The sequence below is a fragment of the Trachypithecus francoisi genome, unplaced genomic scaffold, assembly GCF_009764315.1.
Source record: "Trachypithecus francoisi isolate TF-2019V2 unplaced genomic scaffold, Tfra_2.0 Lachesis_group20, whole genome shotgun sequence".
NCBI classification, from domain to species: domain Eukaryota; kingdom Metazoa; phylum Chordata; class Mammalia; order Primates; family Cercopithecidae; genus Trachypithecus; species Trachypithecus francoisi.
This window is the reverse complement of record NW_022681466.1, coordinates 43,602,570-43,627,538: the sequence shown is the minus strand read 5'-3', so window position 1 is coordinate 43,627,538 and position 24,969 is coordinate 43,602,570. Positions and strand designations below refer to the sequence as shown.

General features: G+C 36.8%; 1 protein-coding gene across 5 annotated transcripts in view; it reads left to right on the top strand.

Moving 5' to 3' along the window:
* The window catches only part of TANC2 (tetratricopeptide repeat, ankyrin repeat and coiled-coil containing 2), a 476,614-nt gene that overhangs the window by 313,344 nt on the left and 138,301 nt on the right, over nt 1-24,969 (top strand). For all 5 annotated transcript variants that reach the window (XM_033184063.1, XM_033184062.1, XM_033184061.1 and 2 more), the window contains one exon: nt 4,414-4,539. In XM_033184063.1, the coding sequence (XP_033039954.1) occupies nt 4,414-4,539 (126 nt within the window). The remainder of the gene's footprint in view (nt 1-4,413; nt 4,540-24,969) is intronic.

Here is a 24,969-nt window from a genome sequence, read left to right as displayed (position 1 = left end):
AGGATAATTATATATTGTAACTAAATGAAGATCAAATAAAAGCAGAGATCTTGAGCAGACAGGACACATCCTGGCACTCTTTATAATAACTGGTCCAAAGTGTCAGTAAAACAATTGGGCATTTCAGAGTTATATTATATATAAAAGTTGGTTCAAACACTTAATTATAAAAATGTCTTTTGAAGCTTAAAGTACAATAAAATGTGCCAATTATATTTCACAGAATATCACTTTGATTTTTCTGTAAATCAAATCTGAGTTGTTTATTTTTCATTTTATTTATTCTTGAAATTAGCTGATTCTACCTTTTAAACAAAATAAAGCTAGTGTAATCTACCATGTTATAGAACAGGAAAGAATTTTCCTCTGCCTTTGTAGATACAATTCAAAAGAAAGTCAGCTAGCCTGTTCTTGAAACCATACTTTACCCAAACAACCCTTGGTCCCCTTTCAACAAATTAACTTAATAAGCATTTTTTGAGCACCTATTTTATGCCAGGCATAATGCATTTGCTGAGAATAGAATGTAAATAAGACATAGTCCCTGCTCACATAGAGCTATTAGAATACTACAGCCTAAGCCATACTCAGATGTTGAAAGATCAACAGGTGTATCACTCTGCTATTGGTGCAATAATGCTGTGTAACAAACTATACAAAAATATAGCAGCTTAACATAATCATTTATTTTTACTCACCCATCTCAGGTTAACTAAGGGTTGATTGGTCTAGGCAGTTTGGTTAGGTTTGGCTCCAAGCTGGAGACTGGCTCCAGATCCACCTTATTCTGTCCTCCTTGGACCAGTGGGCTAACTGGACATACTCTTTCATAGTGTTGGCAGAACCAAAAAAGAGAAGCCCAATTCTACAAACACATTTTAAATCCCTCCTTGTATCACATCTACTAATACACCATTAGTTAAAGCGAGTCAAACGATCAAACCCAAAGTCAAGGGCAGGGAAGTGTACTCAGCCTCTAGTGGGAATTACTGCAAAATGGGATTCAAGGTCTGGTGGGGAGAACTGCAAAGACAGATGAGAAAGAGCGTGTATATAGGAGAGGCTGAAGAACTGGGGTCAGTATTTCAGTTTGCTACAGGCATGTTTTGGGGAGCAGCAAATGCAGAGATAATCAGTAGCTCCCTTCCACTGCCTTTGTTGGACTATTATGACCAAGCAAAACGCCACCAAAATGTTTCACCTTGCCTTTGCAAGGAGAAACTGGGTTATCATTGTGTCTTGAATGTTGAGAACATGGATTGAAAGCTTCGTTGTAATATTGAAGTTATGTAATTGAGTAATTTGGGGAGATGGTATAAAGTTAAAAGATTCTCAACTTTTTGTGTTGAGAAACTACCTGTTTTTATAGTATGTATATGGAAAGTAAGCTGCTAATAGTGTGTGTGGCTTGCTGGCATTGGAGAGGCACAGGAAAAGAGCAAATTAGTCATTACCAGCCCTGGCAACAAAGAGAGACTCTGTCTCTACAAATAGTAATTTAAAAAAATTAGCTGAGCATGGTGGTATGTGCCTGTAGTTCCAGCTACTTGGGAGGCTGAAGTGGGAGGAGACCCTGAGCCTGGGAGGTCAAGGCTGCGGTGAGCCACGACCACGCCACTGCACTCTAATCTGGGCGACAGAATGAGACTGTCTCAAAAAAAAAAAAAAAAGGAATTCATTTCCTTCTGTTGCCAACATCACTCCCAAATATATTTACCATACCCTAAATGTCATGATATCAAGAGTTTACTCTGTTACAATAGTTGTAACAGTTTCTGAGCTCTATGTAGTCCTTGTACAGAGGAAGATTTTTGGTGAAAGCTTCTGCTTAGAATCACTTACAAGTTGAGTATCCCTAATCTGAAATGCTCCAAATTCATAACTTTTTGAGTGCTGACATGATGCTCAAAGGAAATACTCATTGGAGCATTTCATATTTCAGATTTTTGGATTATGAATGCTGAACCAGTAAGTATAATGTAAATATTTCATGATCTCCCCCAAAATTCAAAATGTTAAAACACTTCTAGTCCCAGGTATTTCAGGGAAGGGATACTCAGTCTATATCAGTCTTCTTAATCAACTGACTTGTCTCCCTGGGCCAATGGTGTGGCCTCTGTTTGGGATTAATGACCCATTTTCAGAGCTGCTGTGGAATACATATGAATTGGAATCTATATCTGTGAAAAGTAGGATATCCTAATACAAAGGATTCATATAATGACTAATGTTTTGTAACTACTTAGTAAGTTTTAGGTAATATTTATGTTCACAATATCTATGAAGGGAAGGGAGATGATACTTGTGGTAGTAGTTTTAGTAAAAGTAGGGGAATAGTTGTGCTCAGACTATCCTAGTATTATTGTCCTAATATGGGAGAGGCCAAAAATTACCCATAGGGATTCTTAGCAAAGACATAAGAATTTTCCAAGCATCTCTCCAGGCAAGTAGCCCATGCATTTCTCTTAAGAGACTGGGCAGAATGTCTTCATTGTTACACTTTCTGATTGTTTTGTTTCCCTTTAAAATAAAAGCCATAATTCAAGAAAAGCATGTTACACACTACCCAGCACATTACAGGTGTTTAATAAATACGTGTTCATTCCTTTTAGTTCTTTTCACCTTAGTAATAAACTTTTAAAAAGATTATTCCTTCTTCTTTTTGATATAAGCAGAAGAATCATCTATACCATCAAGAGAAAGAGAGGGTAAGAGGTAGAGAACCAGAACCATATTGCTAATAACAAGAGTTATGCAAAGTTTAAATATGGTGTATCAAGAGATAGTGTGCTCCCACCATTGGAAATGTTCAGGCATAAGCTATACAACTACATTGAAAGAGATAACAGAGTTGAGCAATACACAGGTGTTGGATGGGACAGCCCATTCCATTCCAGTAATTTTAATAAAATATTCTTTTGACTGCTGTCTGCTACATTCTTTAGTAAAATGTTTCCTTGCTCATCTTTTTTCTTTCCTGTACACTGATTAGAAACTATGGTAAAAGTATTGTTATGGCACAGTGTTGACATTTTTTTATTAACAATTTTGTTATATTTGTTAAGTGAATGAACAGGTTAACAAATGAATATCAGTACCCAATGTCAATCGTCATAAACAACTTATATATGAGGTTGGAGATGTAAGTTTACTTACTGTCGTAATTCTTGTTTCCTTATGCTGAGGGAATTCTGAGCTGTGTCCCCTTCCTCTTCTCCTTCTTAATTTATATTGAATAGCTTATTTATAATCAGCTATTAGGTAAGGTAGTATATGTCATTGGCGGCAAAATTGGATTTCTTGATTAAAATTTTGGATAAAGTCTTTGAGGCAAATGACCATGTAATCTCAACACATGTTACAATTTCTCATATACAGAAATATACTCCCCAGGTATTTGGTGGCAAAACATATGAGGCCCAGCAGCCATGAAAAGATAATCTTAGGGTTTTTTTTTTTTTTCACTCTCACCAACTCAAACCAGTTGTTAGTAATAAGTTGGTAGCTAATATTTTCTTCCTTTTTTTGTGTTTTTGTTGTTGCTGTATGTTTGAAATAGGGTCTCTCTCTCTGTTTCCTAGGCTGTAGTGCAATGGCATGATCATGGCTTGCTGCAGCCTTGACCTCCCAGGCTCAATCAATCCTCCCATCTCAGCCTCCTGAGTAGCTGGGACTACAGGCACACACCACCATGCTCGCCTAATTTTTTTTGTGCGTTTTTGTGGAGACGGAGTTTCGCCATGTTGCCCAGGCTGGTCTTGAACTCCTGAGCTCAAGCAATCCACCCTCCTCAGCCTCCCAAAGTCCTGGAATTACTAGCACAAGCCACTGGTAGCTAATATTTTCAAACAATAAAATGGATACTCTGGTATTTCTTATAATTTGAAACATTTTTGTAAAATTAATTTTTTCTTTCACTCAGTTTTTAGTAAAAACCCATTTACGGTTTCTTTTGATAACAAAGAAACTTCCTTTTTGTTACTGTCTCTGCAGTTTTCATGATGGCATTTTAAGCTTTTGGACTAGCATTTTGTTTTTCATTTTAAATTCCACATCTACCATTATCTACTCCTTATATGAAGTAAGGGTTTATGTTTTGCTTAGCTTGTTTTGCTTTTTGAATAGGAAATATTTAATCCCTCTGTTTAAGGTTTATAGAACCTCTTAGCAAGCACAGGTTTATTATGTACTGTCTTAAAGTAGCAAGTGAAACGAAGGGTTAATATTATTTACAAACCACTTACTTGGATTTTTAAAGGTGTAAAATACATATATTTTATATGTATTATGTATTTTGCATATATATTTTTTGGCTGGAGTAAACCCTGATTCCAAAGTTCTGGAGATACAGACTAGCTGAAAGACATTTTCTTGAATATTGAATATTCTAACTAAACTTTTCTTTCTTGTCAGCCACCAGCTCTGCCCACTTGGAAGACCTTGCTTACCTGGATGAGCAGAGACATACACCTTTGAGAACTTCTCTACGAATGCCAAGACAGAGTATGGGTGGTGCTCGCACACAGCAGGATTTAAGAGGTTAGAACCACAGAAGGGGTTTAAGGATGCCCGGGAACAGATGGAAATGGGAAAAAGCCTAAAAGTTCCTTTGTTTCCTATTCCCATACTTACTTAAACCTCCCTTAAAACGTGAAATGGTCATTTTAGCATGTGACCAGTTCATTTCTGCTGAGTCTAGAGAAAGATAAACACAAATACATTGTACTCCTCATTGACAGGCATTATGTAATTATCAACATTTGGAAGCGTGAGTTCCTCGAAATTCTGAAAGAAGACAAATGTAAAGGGGCTGTGGTAATGGGGGAAATGACCTTTTTAAGATCTTGGATTTCAGAAGTGAATATTGCAGGTGAGCTGTGCTGATCATCATGTACAGATTGAGCATTCCTAATCCAAAAATCCAAAGTCTAAAATGCTTTGAAATCCAAAACTCCGAGTGCCAACATGATACCACAGCAGAAAATTACACACCTAGCTTCATGTGATGGGTTACAGTGAAAACTTTGTTTCACAAAATGTTGAGTAAAATTACCTTCAAGCTGTGTGTATAAGGTGTGTATGAAACATATGAATTTCTTGTTTAGACCCAAGTCCTATCTCCAAGATCTTTCATTATATATATGCAAATACTCCAAAGTCCAAAAAATTCTGAAATTCAAAACACTTCTGATCCCAAGCATTTTAGATAAGGGATACTCAAGCTGTATTTTGCTAGGGATTTTTTTTCATTTTTGTTTTAGTGACCATTTCTAGTAACATATAATACTTTTATTATATTATCTTGGTCTTTTAGAAAGTGCCTATGATCCTGGCCTAGCAAGTTCTGCATAACCTATCCTTTTCTCACTCAGGCACCTGTTGCCTTACCTGCTTTGTGGCATGCTACATGCTTCTCCAAGCTGGCACTGGATCTTTTTAAAGATTTTCATTTTGTTATAATGATGGTCTAGTTGAGGAGCCTCTTATTTGTATTTCTGTCTCTCTCGTGTGCTCAAAATGAACCAAACTGTCTCTGATAGCTTTTAACAGATAGTCTCCTTTCTCTGGTATGTTAGCAATCTCTGTCTCTACCAAAAGTGTGTTTCTGATTTTATCTTACGGATTATTTTCAACGTTCTTTAGCTCTCTTCCTCACCGGTTGTCCTATTCCCTGCTCTAAGCAGTATAGTACCACATGCATAATTCCCACGGGAAGGAATTTGTACGTGTCCGCTGTCCACTCTAGACATCATTATGCTAACAGTTTTTCAGTGATGGCTAAGCAAATAGGAGCATAAAATAATTGATTGTATTGCAACAATTACCATACCTCCCATCAACAGCAATTAGTTGATAGGCTCAATCATACTTTTAGTTCCCAGTCCTTTTGTCCATCCTGCTTGCCAGTTCTTCAGTTTGCCATATACCAGTTGCATGGCATATGCAACTGTGTATTTACAGTCCAGAAAATGGAAATATATCAAGCACTATTTTAGATTGATTACATCTAAAGCCTGAACAAATTTGATCAAGAGACCAAATAATTGATTTGTGCCCCGACCGGAATGCACAGCCGTAATAAAGAAGATTGGACAGAACTACTGATCTATATGGACCTTCAGATTTGATTGAAAATCTGCCACATTGGCATCATCTTGCATCTCATTACTAAAAAACATACTGACATTGTTGACTTTATTTTCTGCATACTAACCATTGAATAATAGATGTTATACTATATAGAAAACAAAATTATTTGACAGATTTCAGCAGTGAAATTTTTGGGAAACCTTTATGTTGAGTTCTGTTGATATGTGATAGCACCTATCTGCTTCTAGTATCTGAAGATTTAATAAAGTGTTTAACAGATACATTCTGGTGAGCTTGATGTTTACAAATACCAGTTTTACCTGGAATGCAACAAAGATATTTTCCATTACATTGATCTTCAGCTGAAACATTCAGTGAAACAACAAAAGCACATTCAGAGATTTTCCCAAAGCTTACCTAAATCTTTAGGAAGGGCTCTACCTGAATAATGAATTTCTAAAAATACTAATTTCATATTCCTTGCAAATAATGTCTTAACTTATTGTTTACATTTAATATTTAAGCTGGAGTTTGTCCATTGATGAAGATGCTATGATGTTAGTATTTCAGTTCCTTGAAGTCATCTTTATTTTTCAAGACCTTTCCTTTTAGCACTCTAAATGGTTAGAACATGCCATCCAGCTGGGTACATTGAGCCATAAGAAGCAAGGTGTTGGCCGGGCGCGGTGGCTCAAGCCTGTAATCCCAGCACTTTGGGAGGCCGAGACGGGCGGATCACGAGGTCAGGAGATCGAGACCATCCTGGCTAACACGGTGAAACCCCGTCTCTACTAAAATATACAAAAAATTAGCCGGGCGAGATGGCGGGCGCCTGTAGTCCCAGCTACTCGGGAGGCGAGAGAATGGCGTAAACCCGGGAGGCGGAGCTTGCAGTGAGCTGAGATCCGGCCACTGCACTCCAGCCTGGGTGACAGAGCGAGACTCCGTCTCAAAAAAAAAAAAAAGAAGCAAGGTGTTTACTTAGCAGTGTAAAGTGTGCTAAAACTAGTAATAACTTTAATTCAGAATTTTCAGAATTTAGAGTCCCTAAACAATAATCTTCTCTCACAAAGTAACATGTTGTCTTGATTGTTGTTTACAAATGAATTGTATGGCTTAGGATACAACTTAAAACACATTATCAAGAAAGGAAAGCTAACTTGGCAGATAAACTTCCCTTATGTTTCTGCAGACCTGCTTGGCAAGCCTTTATAATTTGTGATTATTATATCCACAATGTTGTACTTTATTTCAGAAAAAGAATCAGATTTGTTTTCCTGGAATAATTGTTAAAAACATGTCACATCATGCTTTCTAATTTTATTTAAAGGAATATACAAATTGCAGTCATATTTCAGTTTGACATATTTTTCTTCTGATTTTGATTAAAATGAAACTACCCCCAAAAAAGTAATAAAATGATTGAAAATATTTTTTTAGTCTGCATTAAGGTTTGTCTTTCCACTTTAGAATAGAGGTGTATCTTTCCACATTGTAAAGGAGTACTCCAACAAGTTCTATGAAACAGGATTTTTTTTTAACTTTTATTTTAAGTTTAGGGGTACATGTGCAGGTTTGTTACATAGGTATGAGTCATGGGGGTTTCTTGTACAGATTATTTCATCACCCAAGTATTAAGCCTAGCATCTATTCATTATCTTTCCTAATCCTCTCCCTCCTCGTGCCTCCTCCCACCAGTAGGCCCCAGTGTTTGTTGTTCCCTTTTATGTGTCCATGTGTTCTCAACATTTAGCTCCCCCTTATAAGTGAGAACATGCGGCATTTGGTTTTCTGTTCCTGCATTAGTTCGCCAAGAATGACAGCCTCCAGCCTCATCCATGTTCCTGCAAAGGACATGATCTCGTTCTTTTTTGTGGCTTCATAGTATTCCATGGTGTATATGTACCACATTTTGTTTATCCAGTTCACCATCGATGGACATTGAAGTTGATTTCGTGTCTTTGCTATTGTGAACAGTGCTGCAGTGAACCTATGTGTGTATGTGTCTTTATGACAACAATGTATCTTCCTTTGGGTATATACCCAGTGATGGGATTACTGGATTGAATGGCAGATCTGTTTTTAGGTCTTTGAGGAATTGCCACACTGTTTTCCACAATGTTTGAACTGATTGTGGAAAACACTCCCACCAACTGTGTATAAGTCTTTTTCTCCACAGCTTCGCCAGCATCTGTTATATTTTGGCTTTTTATTAATAGCCTTTCAGACTGTTATGACAGGGTGTTTCACTGTGCTTTTGATTTGGATTTCTCTAATGATCAGTGACATTGAGCTCTTTTCCTTTTTTTTTTTTTTTATAATTTTACTTTAAGTTCTGGGATACATGTGCAGAACATGCAGGTTTGTTACATAGGTATACATGTGCCATGGTAATTTGCTGCACCTATCTACGCATCATCTAGGTTTTAAGCCCCGCATGCATTAGGTATTTGTCCTAATGCTGTTCCTCCCCTTGCTCCCCAATCCCCCAACAGGCCCCAGTATGTGATGTTCCCCTCTCTGTGTCTGTGTGTTCTGCCATTGAGCTCTTCATCATAAGCTGGTTGGCTTCATGTATGTTTTCTTTTGAAAAGTGACTGCTCATGTCTTTTGTCCATTTTTTTAAATGGGGTTGTCTGTTTTTTCTTAACAAATTAATTTAAATTTAATTAATTAAATTTCTTAAACAAATTTAAAGTTCCTTGTAGATGCTGGGTATTAAACTTTTGTCAGAGACATAGTTGGCAAAATTTTCTCCCATTCTGTACGTTGTCTGTTGACTCTGTTGATAGTATCTTTTGCTGTGCAGAAGCTCTTTAGTTTTATTGGATCCTGTTTGTCAATTTTTGCCTTTATTGGAATTGCTTTCGGTGGCTTCATCATGAAATCTTTGCCCATTTCTATGTCCAGAATGGTATTTCCTAGATTGTCTTCTGGGTTTTTATAGTTTGGGGTTTTACATTTAAGTCTTTAATTCATCTTGAGTTAATTTTTATATGTGGTGTAAGGAAGGGATCCAGTTTCAATCTTTGCATATAGCTAGCCAGTTATCCCAGCACCATTTATTAAATAGGGAGTCCTTTCCCTATTGCTTGTTTTTGTCAGTTTTGTTGAAGACCAGGTAGTTGTAGGTGTGCAGTCTTATTTTATGGTTCTCTATTATGTTCTCTTGGTCTATGTGTCTGTTTGTACCAGTACTATGCTGTTTGGTTATTGTAGTCCTGTAGTATAGTTTGAAATCAGGTAGTGTGGTGCTTCCAGCATTGTTCATTTTGCTTAGGATTGCCTTAGCTATTTGGTCTCTCTTTCATATGGGTTCCATATGAATTTTAAAATTGTTTTTTCTGGTTTTGTGAAGTGTCGTTGGTAGTTTGATAAGAATAGCATTGAATCTTACCAATTACTTTTGGCAGTATGACCATTTTAACAATATTGATTCTTCCTGTTCACTAGCATGAAATTTTTTTTTATTTGTTTGTGTCATCTCTGATTTCTTTGAGCAGTGTTTTGTAGTTCTCCTTTATAGATGTAATTCACCTACCTGGTTAGCTGTATTCCTAGGTATTTTATTCTGAAATAGTTTTTTAATCACAATTCTGGTTTTAAATGATCCTAGAGATAGTAGCTAGTGCTTATATACACTGTAGTGTACCCATTAGATAACTAAGTTTATTGACTGACTGATTTCAAGTATAGAGACTGTCTGAAATAATATCCTCTGGATATATGTCTAAAGAACATTTGAGGTGGCAAGCCGTGCATTGATTGGGAACTTCGTATAGGCAGAATCTTGTACTATTCTGTTAAGAGCAGTGTTTCTCAAACTTTTTGGTCCCAGGATCCTTTTATATTCCTAAAAAAATTGCACAGGTGGCTATGGCTGTCCCTGTAATCCCAGCACCTTAGAAGGCCAAGGTGGGAGACTTACTTGAGCCAGAAGTTCAAGACCAGCCTAGGCAACATAGAAAGACCCTATCTCTACCAAAAAAATTTAAAAATAGCCATGCAGGGTGGTATACACCTGTAGTCCTAACTACTCAGGAGGCAGAGGTGGGAGGATCACTTGAGCCTGTGAGGCCAAAGCTGCAGTGAGCCATGAGCCATTATTGCTTTACTGCACTCTAGTCTGGGTGATAGAAGGAGACCTTGTCTCATTTTAAAAAGAAATTATTGATCTTATATTTATATGGAATAAATTGATATTATATTAGAAATTAAAAATAATACATTAAATAGTACTTTGTTTAAAATAATATGTTTTAAAATAATAATAGGGATTGTTGAAATATTCATTTATTCATTTTTTGTAAATAATAGACCCAGTACATGTTAAAGTTATGTCAGCTGTGGAAAATTCAACTGTACACTTGTGAAAGAATGAGAGTGGAAAAAGGCAAATAACCTCTTAGTGCTATAAATATAGTTTTGACGTTGCGAACTCCAAGAACATATCTCAAGAATCTAGGGATCTCCAGATGACGCTTTTATTTTATTTTAGGATCACAATGTTTAAAAACAAGTTTTGTTGGCTTTATACCTCCAGAGAGCTCCCAAATCCAACTACTTTTCACCTCCTTCAATACTGCCTCTCACTGAGACTATTGCAGTAGGCGAGTTCAGTGGCTCTCACAGTGCAGTCCTGGGACCAGTAGTGACATTACCTAGGAAGTTTTCAGAAATGCAGATTCTTTAGCCCCATTCCACACCTACTGAATCAGAAATTCTGAGAGTGGGGCTGGCAAGCCATGTCTTAAACCTTCCAGGTGATTTTGCAGATCACACTTTTAAAACTACTAGTTTATCCAGCACCTATAAAGAACTCAGTCAAATTTACAAGAAAAAAACAACCCCATCAAAAAGTGGGCAAAGGGTATGAACAGACACTTCTCAAAAGAAGACATTTGTACAGCCAACAGACACATGAAAAAATGCTCATCATCACTCGCCATCAGAGAAATGCAAATCAAAACCACAATGAGATACCATCTCACACCAGTTAGAATGGCAATCATTAAAAAAGTCAGGAAACAACAGGTGCTGGAGAGGATGTGGAGAAATAGGAACACTTTTACACTGTTGGTGGGACTGTAAACTAGTTCAACCATTGTGGAAAACAGTGTGGCGATTCCTCAAGGATCTAGGACTAGAAATACCATTTGACCCAGCCATGCCATTACTGGGGATATACCCAAAGGATTATGAGTCATGCTGCCATAAAGACACATGCACACGTATGTTTATTGTGGCACTATTCACAATAGTAAAGACTTAGAATCAACGAAAATGTCCATCAGTGACAGACTGGATGAAGAACATGTGGCACATATACACCATAGAATACTGTGCAGCCATAGAAAAGGATGAGTTTGCGTCCTTTGTAGGGACATGGATGCAGCTGGAAACCATCATTCTCAGCAAACTACCGCAAGAACAGAAAACCAAATACCGCATGTTCTCACTCATAAGTGGGAATTGAACAATGAGATCACTTGGACACAGAAAGGGGAGCATCACACACCGGGTCCTATTGTGGGGAAGGGGTGGGGGGAGGGATACCATTAGGAGACATACCTAATGTAAATGACAAGTTAATGGGTGCAGCACACCAACATGGCACATGTATACATATGTAACAAACCTGCACTTTGTGCACATGTACCCTAGAACTTAAAGTATAATTTTATAAAAAACAAACACTAGTTTAGAAGATGTCATTGTAGTTGAAGATAAGCTTTATGCCTCAAGGTCCATACGGTCTATTTACAAAAGTGCAAAAATGCGTAGTTTGAGAGCTGGTTACATGTTATTCATGAACATGATTTAAGAGTACAGGCACAATTCATTTACCTGTTGCCTTAATAGTAACTGCGGTTGTTTGATGATAATGGTAGTCTTTTGACAGCTAAAGCAGAAGTTTTTGGGATAACATCTCTAAGTGGGATATTAACATCAACATTGCTTCATTAGTAAAAAGTCCTCTTTTTTTTTTTTTTTTTTTTACTCTTCAAGACAGCTGTTTTGAACAACTGTTCTACAAAAATTGATGTTTCCAGAAACCTGGCCCAACAAGGGAGAGGTCATATGAGTCTACTGTCCAAAGTTTCATTGCAACTTAATAGATTCCTAGCTGTCAACCCTCCAAGAGCTTGAATACTAATGATAAAAGTCATAGAAGATTGTGTACTAGTACCGAGTATATAGCTAGCTGACCTACTACAAGCGCCTTTTCTAGTCCCAAAACCTAATGTCTTTGATATGTATTAATTTGAATTAATTTAACTAATAAAGTTTTTAACTTAAAATTTTAAAGTTAGGCTGGGCATGGTGGCTCACACCTGTAATCCCAGAACTTTGGGAGGCTGAGGCGGAGGGATCACCTGAGGTCAGGAGTTTGAGACCACACTGGGCAACATGGTAAAACCCCATCTCTACTAAAAAAAAAAAAAAAAAATAGAAAAATTAGCCAGGCATAGTGGCGTGGGCCCGTAGTCCCAGCTACTCAGGAGGCTGAGAGCTTAAGAATTGCTTGAACCCAGGAGTTGGAGGTTGCAGTGAGCCAAGATCGTGCCACTACATTCCAGCCTGGGCAACAGAGTCTCAAAAAATTTTTTTTAAAATTATTTTGGGGTTCATATTTTTAAATTTAATCACCATTATGTTAATGTGGAGTTATGCTAAAAATTATCCACCTGAAAATATCCACTCTTTCTGATCATCTTAATGAAAGCTCTCATTCCGGAGAGAAAGATAGAAACTAGGTTTGCTGCCTATTACAAGGAAGGAAGAAATAGTTTATTTTTATGGATAAATGTAATAAATCTTATGATGGGTTATATAAAGGGAACTAGGAGGAGTTAAAATATAGAAAGCAAATTCTAGCCTAGTGACTTCGAATGGTAGCTACTTGGGTTAAATTAACAACAAATTATTAATATTGAGACCTTAACCTGCCTGGTATTAAATTATAACCACACTGTTCTACTTGAAAAAATTATATATTGCTAATTAAAACTTCCTTTCTCAATATATGCTGGTTCCTTAGAACTTTTACTAAATCTCATTACATAAAAGGCCATTCAGAGGCTTTGTGTTTAGTTATTAGCTACTTTAATAGACACTAGGTTGGAGGGCACATGTAGAAATGATAGTCTGATTCATTGGCAGAATTTATGTGAAATTGGCCCTGCCACAGTTAACTTGGTTTTATCAAAGCAATAAATTTAATTTTTATCAAATCCGTGCTTCACACCATTTATGAGTCCTGTACTGTTCTGAAACAATGAATCCTTTATGAAGATGACTAAGATGCATGTCATGAAGCTAAATGCTCTTACATTAGCCTACTGAGTCACACATCCCTGAGGTTGCTTAGTCATCTTGATCGTTGCCTGGCTGGCTCTCACATTTGCAAGGGAATATTTCCATCAGTCTTTTCTGCCTCATTGTTCATTATTTCATTCCTACAAGTAAGGTTAAATTTTCTTCTTAAGTAGATTCAAAACCCAAGGATAAGGTTGCATGCACGTAACTTCCTATACTAAATATTATATGGGTAAATTGTAAGTTTTAGTTGTATGAGGTTGTTCCCCTCACCCCCAACCAGCTCTTCTGCAGAGTACCTAAAAGTTGGAAAATGTCCTTGGTCTGCTAGATACTAGTCTGTGCTTTTTGGAGTAGTCTGGTTGTGATTTTTTTTTTAAAGCAAACCTCTACTTATTGAAGTTACTCTATAAGAAAATAATTAAAAATAATTGATTAAATAAAGTCACTCTAGATATGTGCACAAATCTAATAAACCAGCCTTATTTGGTAAAGTTTGAAAAACCTTAACAGTAGCTGATACATGACAAGTTCTTCCACAAGACCTGCAAGAGAAAAATAATCTTTGAGAAAGAGAAGAGTTTATAAACCACATAATCTTCATAATCTTCTAATATTCGTATACTTACTTTAAAGAGAGACTGTGGAGTAACATGAACAAAACTCTCATCTTGACATCTGACTCTGCAAGATATCTCACTGGAAATATTTTAAAGTGCCTCAAGTGCAGTAAAGAAAATTACTCTTAAGCCATTTTGATGTTTTGATCTAAATTAAAGAATAAGCTTCCCAATTAATCTTATTATTTTCCTCAAAGTGATTAGGTCTATTAAAGTCACCACAATGCCAATAAATTTACCTAGATAACACTTTGCCAAAAAAAAATTGTAATTCAGTAAAATGATCTAAGTTTTTTAATCTTGTAGTATATAAAAGGTTTGTTGTGAAATAACTTCCCCAGATACTCATAAAATTACAGAACCAGATGATTTCATTTGTAGGGCCACAATGAAAGACTATTTCGTCAGTGACAGTTCACTTTAAAATGTTTTATCTTAAATTTCAATGAATTAAAATAGCCAGTTTTGATATTCCCGAAAATAAATGTTGTATATCACCTTAAAAGCCAGCACTCTAAGAGCACAAAACTTAAGACAACTGTATTGACATAGTTATAAATATTTTATCAAGTATTTCCTATGTTAAAAGCTTTACTGTTTTATGTTTTCTCTACATTTTGAGGTATTAAATGTGAGGAAGTGTATAAAAAAGCAGCAACCTCTGGGAGAACTGGGTTTTCCCTTTTTTTTTTTTTTTTTAATGTTCTCCAAAGATCTTTGTTCTCTTTCTGAAAATTCCACACAGCAGTGACTCCAGATTTTTCTCAACAAATGTTTTCCCATAAGACCAATGTCAGAAAGCTGAAATTTAATATGCAAGTTATTCAAAGTAAGATTTTTTCAGAGTAAAATAAACCTTCCCCCTTTTTTATCTCCCCATTAATAGAAGGCAATGGACTTTGTAAAACACTAAGACAAATGTTAACAGTGAGATACTCTTCAAAAGGTATAAAAGTGATAGCATGCATTTACTGGAGTTCTTACTCTTTGTGGGCACAGTGCTTAGAGCTTTAAACATATTCTTATTTAATCCTCACAACTTTTTAAGTAGTGGTAATAAGGAAACTATGTCATAGACAACATAATATAAAAAGCAATCAGTAATACAATAATAGCAGTACATTGGCTTATGGTAGATACTCTGTACTCTGCGGTATTGGAGCTGGCAAAGACTGTTGAATATTTCAGCAGGAGCTGTGGTCAGAGAGGATACCTGATGATTCATTCACCCAAACCAGCTTCGACTCCTCTCTTCCTTAATAGTACCTCAGTTTTCCTCTCATTTGAGCTTTAAATCTTGGAATCAGCATTGAATCACCATCTACATTATCTCCTATATCCAGTCAGGACCAGACCCTGAGGGTCCAGCTCTCACAGAGTTTCTCACATTCTTTCTATATTCTCCATTCTCAATATTGCTAATTAACTTGCCTCCCTCCTCTGGTCTTTCTATCTTCTTTGTTGTTGTTGTTTTCTTTTTTTTTTTTTTAACTTTTATTTTAGTTTCCAGGGTGCATGTGAAGGTTCGTTACATAAGTAAACATGTGTCACAGGGGTTTGTTGTACAGATTATTTCATCACCCCGATATTAAGCCAAGGACTCAACAGTTATCTTTTCTGCTTCTTTGGTCTTTCTGTCGTCTAATCAGTCTAATGCCTGGCTGCCAAAGTAATCTTTCTAAAATGTAGCTCAGAATCATGTCATTTCTCTGTCTTACAGTCATCATTGCCAGCATCCTTGTTAAAGTTAGTATGCAGGAATAGAAATTACCAACATTTAAAAGCAATTTTTGAAGAAAAGAAGTACAATTTGTTACCTTTAAAATTAACTCTGTTAATACTTAAGAAAAGCTAAAAAAAAAATTTTAAAGAATAGACACTGCCAGATGGACAATGAAATAGAACATGTAATGGAAAAGAACTAAAGGAACAGAGATAGTAAGATAATGTATAAGAACATGCCAACACAATGCTTAATGAATTTTATTAGTTCAGTAAAAAACAAAGACTAAAATTATTTCTATGCCAGATGAGTCATCAGTATTTGGCATCAGTATTTTTAGTACTTCAAAAGAGGTAACAGGCTGGGTATAGTGGATCATGCCTGTATTCCCAACATTTTGGGAGGCTGAGGCAGGAGGATCACTTGAGGCCAGGAATTCGAGACCAGCCTGGGCAACATAGTGAGACCTGTCTTTATAGAAACTTTAAAAATTAGCCATGCACGGTGGTATACGCCTGTAGTCCCAGCTACTCAGGAGGATCACTTGAGTCCAAGGCTACAGCTTCAGTGAGCTATGATCATGCCACCACACTCCAGCATGTGTGACAGAATGAGGACCCGTCTTAAAAAAAAAGAGAGAGAGAGAAAGACAAGGAGAAGTAATAGAGTGACAAGGCAACCTGTGGAATAGGGGAAAATATTTTCAAACCATATATCTGATAGGAGTTAATATCCAGAATATATAAGAAACTCCTACAACTCAATAGCAACAAAACAATGTTTAAAAATGGACAAAGGGGCCGGGCGCGGTGGCTCACACCTGTAATCCCAGCTCTTTGGGAGGCCGAGGCGGGTGGATCACAAGGTTAGGAGGAGATTGAGACCATCCTGGCTAACTCGGTGAAACCCCGTCTCTACTAAAAATACAAAAAATTAGCCAGGCGTGGTGGCAGGCGCCTGTAGTCCCAGCTACTGTGGAGGCTGAGGCAGGAGAATGGCGTGAACCCGGGAGGCAGAGCTTGCAGTGATCCAAGATCGCGCCACTGCACTCCAGCCTGGGCGACAGAGCAAGACTCCGTCTCAAAAAAAAAAAAAAAAATGGACAAAAGACTTACATAGACATTTCTTCAAAGAAGACATACAAATAGCCAATAGGTATATGAAAAAATGCTCAATATCACTAATTGTCAGGGAAATGCAAATCAAAACCATAATGAGATAGTACCTCACACCTGTTAACATGGCCATTATTAAAAAAAAAAAAAAAAGACAATAACAAGTGTTGGTGAGGATGTAGAGAAATCAAAACCCCATACACCGTTGGTGGGAATGTAAAATGGTGCAGTTGCTATGGAAAACAGTATGGAGGTTCATCAGATATTTAAAGTAGAACTGCCATATGATCTAGCAATCCCACTTCTGAGTATTTATCCAAAAGAACTGAAATCAGGGTCTCAAAGATATTTTCACTCCTATGTTTATTGCAGCATTATTCACAATCGCCAAGAGACAGAAACTACCTAAATGTTAAAGGATGAATGGATCAAGAAAATGTGGTCTATATATCAATGGAAAAGAGATCCTGTAATGTGCTACAATATGAATGAAACTTGAGAGAACATTCTGCTAAATGAAATAAGCCAGTCACAAAAGGACAAATATGAAATGATTCCTCTTATATGAGGCATCTAAAGTAGCCATCAGAATAGAAAGTAAAATAGTGGTTGCCAGGAGCTGGCAGAAGGAGGAAATGGGGAGTTCCTGTTCAATGGGTGTAAAGTATCAATCATGAAAGTTGAAAAAGTTCTAGAGGTCTGCTGTACAACATTGTGCTTATAATTAACCTTGCTGTACTATTCACTTAAAAATTTAAGAGGGTAGATTTGTGTTTTAATTAGCCTCTCTGCCTATGGAAGAACAAACATCAGGAGTAGGCAACAGATGGCACTGAAATGTGAAGGTGATGGGGAAGTCCATGATGCTGCCAAGACTCCTGAAAGTGATTGAGAAATGTGTAAAGTGAAAAGACTTGAACAGAATTTGACATCAAGAATGGGAAGACAGGATGAAAGTATGATCATCACTAGCATTTATTGAACGTTTACTATGTACCAGGTTTCCTGCTAATAACTGCATTATCATGACAGCCCCATGAGGTGTATGTATCCCCTCTTACAGAGTAAGAAATCGACATGGAGAGAGGAGTTAAGTAATTTGCAAAAGGTCACACAGGTGGTATGTCTGAGCATATAACCTACCATGATATAATACTTGTGGTTAAATGATCCTAGTGGCTATAAATTAGAAACAGAGAATTGTGACCCAAAGGAGAGGTAAATTAAGATATATAGAGAGTTTAGCTGATCTAGTAAAGTTAAAAAACCCTAAACCTTACTAGGAAATACTAAACTCATAAAACCCCATGCTTTTATATAGCACATGTCATATCACATAATGTTTTCAGAGGACTGAAAGTCTTAGACTGGGTGCAGCAATCCTCATTGGTGAGCACTAGACAGAAAGGACACCTCAACAAGGTACATAGTGTTTTCAAAAATAAACTGATTGTTCCCAAGGAGTCCCCTCACTCCCGCCATTTTTAGCTTTTTTTCCCCTGTGTCTTATGAGTGAGATATAAGTTTTAGATCAAGTTCTAGAAAGGTCTTAGATTGAGAATCATCAGCTCTAGAGAGTTCTTTTCAGACACATGTCTGACTTCATTGATCCTGTTTTTTACAGAGGATTATGGGGAAGTGGGGAGAAATGAAGTGGCAAAGGGCTTCTGTGAGGGAGCAAGGGAAATAACATTTGAGTCATTGTTAGGTTGTAGTCAGTATCACTCAGTTCTCATATGTTCAAAATCTGATTCACGTAAATCTTTTTGTAGCACTAAGAAATAATCTTAAAAGATTTCATCCAAGTCCTTTGTTTCACATTTAATGAAACTGCCTCCAAAAGCAGTTAATTCCACTTGCCCAGGGTAATAGAATAATAAACTTTGAACTAGAATCCAGATCTACCTTAGTCATTTCTCTCTTACCCTCTCCATGATTCTCTGTTACACTCTCAGATTTCAAAGATTTGCCAAATCTCAGGATGAAATGTACTTTTCAGTCTAAATAGTTAAAATAAAAACCAAACCTCAGATATGTTTTTTAATTGTTGGGTAAAAAAGTAAAACCTAATTTTTTTTAGTTTAGGTTAGGTATTGATCTAATCTCTATATAGAATAGACTGTAGGCTGCCAAGTAAATATCGTATATTCTTAATTGTTGAGGACATCTGCTAATAGTGAAGGTTGATCTTTTCCCTCCTCTTTTTAAAAGAGTTGCTTTTTTAAGAGTCCTTCCCACCATCCTCTGTAGTAATTAATTACTAAGATATGATGAAAATATCTATCTCCTAGCTTAGTCTGTTTTGTTCTTGTTTTCTCTCTTTTCTTTTCACTAAAAAAAGACTTGTTTAAATACGTCTGTTACTTCTTTGTCTGATTGTATTTATTAGCAGAAATCTGCTAGAGTTAGAAAGATTGCTGGGTCAGTTTTATGTAATACTGATCTGTAGGGACAGGTTGTTCTGCTGATTGCTTCTGGAACTTCAGTAGGTCTTTTTACCTTGGCTAACACCTACCTATAAATAGGTAGCTGTACTCACTGTACCGTAAGAACTAGTTGCTGAGAATTTTTAAGCTAAAAATATTCCTATCAGAGTTAATGAGGTAAAATCATCATCTGGCACCTATGGCCTGACAAATGAATACACACTTTACTAAAGCATTTTAAAGCCATAATAAAAACAGCATGTCTGAATTCCAGCTTTTGTTAATGGAAGAATTGCCTGGTTAGACTAAGCCTTCCATGGATAACAATTATGAAATATGAACAAAATACAAAAAATTACTATTTGAAGGCACTGAAGAGTGGCAAAAGGCAGATGGAAGTGGGAAGTGAGTTTACATTTGGAATATAGGGACCAAAACCAGTATATTTTCAAGTTTGTGGCATTTTGCTTAAGGACTCTTTCCAATCTGTGGTGGCTTCAGGTGGCAGAAAGCCACAGCTTTACTAACTTGAAGTATCAAAGGACAGAATCCCAAAGCTGGCAGAACACTGGAAAGTTAGCAAGGAAATTCTAAAAGAATTTTAGAAAGGAAGAAGAAAGGGAGCTGCAGAGGCGTTGGATCCCAAAATGTGTGTGTAAGCCCTGCCCCAGATCCTTGGCTGACTACTGAACCATATATGTATAGAAGAAATCCTAATAAGCTCTGCAAATAAAGAAACACCCAGAAGCTGAAAGAACTTAGGTATTTCAGATGCTTACTATAACCGAGGAGGATTTGAACCCAACTAAGTTAACGTGAACAAAAATCAGCATACTTGAGAGGAACATAACAGAATCCAGAGGTTCTAAAATGTATATGTTAAACCCAGTGTAATTGAATAATGTACCCCAAAAATTCATGTCCACCCAGAATCTAAGAAAGTGACCTTTTTGGAAATAAGACCTTGCAGGTGTAATTAAATTAAAATGAGATCACAGTAAATTAGGGTGAGCCCTAAATCCAATGACGGTATTTTTTAAAAAGAAGAGAAGTCACACAGAAGTACACAAGGAAGGGGCCATGTGAATTTGGAGGCAGAAGTTGGAGTGATACAGCTATATAAGCCAAAAAACACCATGAATTTCTAGAAGCCACTAGAAACTAGGAAGGGGGGGAAATCTTCCTTGAGCCTCAGAGGAAGCATGGCCCTAGGGGCACCTTGATTTTGGACTTCCAGCCTCCAGAACTGTGAGAAAATCAAATTTGGTTGTTTTAAGCCACGAAGTTAGTGGTAATTTGTTATGGCAGCCCTAAGAAACTACTACACCAAGAATGTTAGTAAAAAGGAAGGAAATATTATAATAAAGATAAGAGCAAAAATCAGTGGAGTAGGAAATAGACAAACATTAGCAATAATGAACGAAGCCAAAATTCGTTATTTGAAAAAACAAAATTTATGAACCCCATAAATAAAATTTATGAATCTTAATATTGCTTAAGAAAAATGGGAGAAAACACAAATTACTAATATCAGGAATGAAAGAGGAGATATCACTACACATTCTACAGACATAGAAAGCATAATAAGAAAATATAAGAGAGATTATAAATGGCAATAATTGCAACAACTTAGATGAAAATAACAAATTTCGCCGGGCGCGGTGGCTCAAGCGTGTAATCCCAGCACTTTGGGAGGCCGAGACGGGCGGATCACGAGGTCAGTAGATCGAGACCATCCTGGCTAACACGGTGAAACCCCGTCTCTACTAAAAAAATACAAAAAATTAGCCGGGCGCGGTGGCGGGCGCCTGTAGTCCCAGCTACCCGGAGGCTGAGGCAGGAGAATGGCGTAAACCCGGGAGGCGGAGCTTGCAGTGAGCTGAGATCTGGCCACTGCACTCCAGCCTGGGCGACAGAGCGAGACTCTGTCTCAAAAAAAAAAAGAAAATAACAAATTTCTTGAAAAGCACAACTTACCAAAACTAACACAAGGCGAAATAAAATATCTCAGGGTCTCTATTTCCTTTGAGAAATTGAACCTGCTACCAAAAACCATCCAACAAATAAAACTTCATGATCAAATAGTTTCACCATTGAATTCTATCAGGTATTTAAGAGTAGACGGGTAGATTGTCTGACAGGTATATGTCTAACTTTTTAAGAAACTGCAAAATTATATTCAAAAGTGGTTGTATCATTTTCGTTCTCACTATCCATATATGAGAGTTTCAGTTCCTCCTCATTCTTGTCAGTACATAGTATGGTCAATCTTTTAAACTTTTGATATTCTGCTACTGTGTAGTGATGTCTCATTGTGCCTTTAATTTGGATTTCATTAGTAACTGATATTGATAATCTTGTGTGCCTATTTGCTATCTGAATATCTTCTTTACATTTTGAAAGTTTTTTATCTAGTTTGGATACACATCCTTTAACAGATACTTGATTTACAAATATTTTTTCTTCATTTATGGCTTCTCTTTTCATTCTCTTAACAGTGTCTTTTGAAGACAGAAGTTTTTAGATGTCCAACTTGTGAATTTATGTCTTAGAGGACTGACTGGCCTTTTAGTGTTGTGTTTAAGATTTATCTGACTAATCAAAGGACACAAATATTGTCTCCTAAAAATTTTGTAGTTTTATGTTTTACATTTAGGTATCTGATTTTGAGTAAATTTTTGTATATGATGCAAGGTATGTGTCAACATTCTTTTTCTTTTCTGTTTTTCCTTCTTAGAGGGGAAGATACAGATACCTAGTGTGTTCCCGCACCATTTGTTGTAAAGACTATTCATCTACTGGATTCTTTTTGCACCTTTGTTAAAAAGTATTCATCCAGAGATACATAGTTCTATTTCTGGACTTCTGTTTTACTTATCTAATATTCTATATTGATACTAATAACATGCTTTATTACTGTAGCTTTATAATAAATCTTGAAATCATGTCAACCCTCTAGTCTTCTTTTTTAGAGTTATTTCAGCTATTTTAGAGTCTTTACATTTCTTTGTGAAGCCTTGTAAATTTCTAACAAAAAAAAACTGCTAGAGTTTTTATGGAGATTGGATGATGGATGGATGGATGGATAGATGGATGGACGGACGGACGGACAGACAGATCAATTTGAGGGGAAAAGATAGATAATCTGGGGGGAAATCAACCTATCAGTATTGAATCTTCCAACCTATGTAGTATATCTCTGCATTCATGTAGACCTTACTTAATTTCTATCAGCTGTATTTTCTAGCTTTCAGTGTATAAATATTGAAAATCTTTCAAAAAGTGGGGATGGGTAAACAGTGTGAAATACTAAAAAGTGATTAAGAAGCATAAAGACTGAAAATAAATAATTTGATTTAACAGAAAGTCTTTAGTGACTTTAACTAAAACAATTAGAGCAGAGTATTTTGGGTGACTTTAACTAAAACAATTAGAGCTGAGTATTTTGGGTGGAAACCGGGCTATAAATTATTGCTATGAAAGTGAAAATTGCAAACATGGTTCTTTCCAAACTTTGGGTGGTAAAAGGAAGAATGGAGTTGAAGAACCAGCATCAAAGGGAAGATGGCTCAAAAAGGGGCAATATGTTTTTGTATCCTTTTTGTTTAGTTTTGTTTTTAAATAAGTGTGTGTGGGAGGGGTTGATTATGATTACACTGGATGTCTCTGTTGGCTTGATGATATGGATGGTGATAACAGCTAACACAGTTAACAGCCAGACACTGTCCTAAGCACATCACATGTATTAACTCATTTTATCTCCACAGTATCATTAACCCTATTTTAAACATGAGGAAACTGAAATATTAATAACATAAGCAGAGCTTGCACAGAGATAGGATACAAACTGAGGCAGCCTGACTCTAAGTCCACAGTTTTACCCTCCCTGCTATATGTTTCTCTGCTCACCCAAAAAAGTGATTCTGCTTTACTTATTCTAATTTTCTTAACAGAATGTATCTAGAGTGAACACTTCTCAGACCATTATCTTTAGACTGTGTTTTAGGACCTGATTCAAATTGCTTTCCATTCTTCAAAAACTTATTTCCTGGGATAGGAATAGCTGCCCACTCTAGTCCTATTCCTGAGCACCAAGAATAAACAGACTTGACTCTTGTAAATGGAAGAATGAGCCCTGCTAGAAACTCAGTAGAAAAATGAGCTCCTACCATGGTTTAAGTATTAAGAAAAAAGAAGTGTGTGTTTTGCCTTTTGTTTGGTGTTAATGTGATACCGGATATTGTCTGAAGCACCTGTGTTTTCCCTGTTTTATGTAGAGAATAGCATGCATGGCATGAACCCCAAAGATAAGCCCCAAATTATCTTTTGCTCAAAGGAATAGAGGTACTTAGAGGCTAGACTTTATGGTCATTATAGAAGAATGTGAGGAAATACAACTCTGCTTTTATTTGCACCAGACTTTGACTGTGTTACACACACTTTCTTCTGCCAGTCCTGTGACTGACTTCTTTTTAAATGATTCATGGTTGTTTTCCATGAATAAATATGTGTTAGTCAAGATCCAGTTAGAGCCCCCACTTCCCCTTCCCATCTTTCTCCTAGCTGCAGCTGTTGATATTTGCATTTGACTGGACAGATGTGTTAGCCGTGATGCGTTTTTCTTTGTTTTTTAAAGGTTTACACTTTGCCTTAGTTGAAGAAAGGTAAGGTTTTTTTTTCGTGGGTCCCACCTCCCACCACCACCCCCCAGCCCAGAGTGCAGTGGCATAATCACAGTTCGCTACAGCCTCAACCTCTTGGACTCAAGCTATCCTCCTACCTCAGGCTCGGACTACAGCCACATGCCACCACACCCAGCTAATTTTTGTGTTTTTGTAGAGACTAGGTTTTGCCCTGTTATCCAGGCTCATCTTGAACTCCTGGGCTCAAGTAGTCTTCCTGCCTTAGCTTCCCAGAGTGCTGGGATTATAGGCATGAGCCACTGCACCCAGCCCCTAAATTTTCCTTGTAAGCCTAGATATATAATTATAATTATTGATGATCTCACAGAAACTTTCCTAGAAAGAATTCATTTGTCTGCCATAAGCCTAATATACATTGAAGAGATAGACACAGTGATTAAAGACTGGAGGAGTTCTTAAATCCTTAAAGAAACTACTAGGCCAGGCGTGTTGGCTCATGGCTATAATCCCAGCACTTTGGGAGGCCAAGGCTGGCAGATTGCTTCAGTTCAGGAGTTCGAGACCAGCCTGGTAACATGGTGAAACCCTGTCTCTACAAATAAATATAAAAATTAGCCCGGCATGGTGGCATGTGCCTGTAGTCCCAGCTACAGGAGGCTGAAATGGGAAGATTGCTTGAGCCTGGGAGGTTGAGACTGCAGTGGGCTGTGATCACACCACTGCACTCCATCCAGCCTAGGTGACAGTAAGACCCTGTCTCTAAAAAAAAAAAACAAAAACAAAAACTGCTTTCCCAAGTTTATCTTATTTGTGTGCCCTATTAGAATGCTTTTCCTTTTTATGTTTTTCCCAAAACATTGTATTAGAAAAATTTCCAGATATACAAAATGAAAGAATTTTACAACACTCATATGCCCACCATCTTGATTTCATCATAAACATTTTCTCTTATTTTGTCACATCTGTTCATCTACCTATCTCTTTATGCACCTATCATTTTTTATACATTTCAAAGTAAATTGCAGATATCAG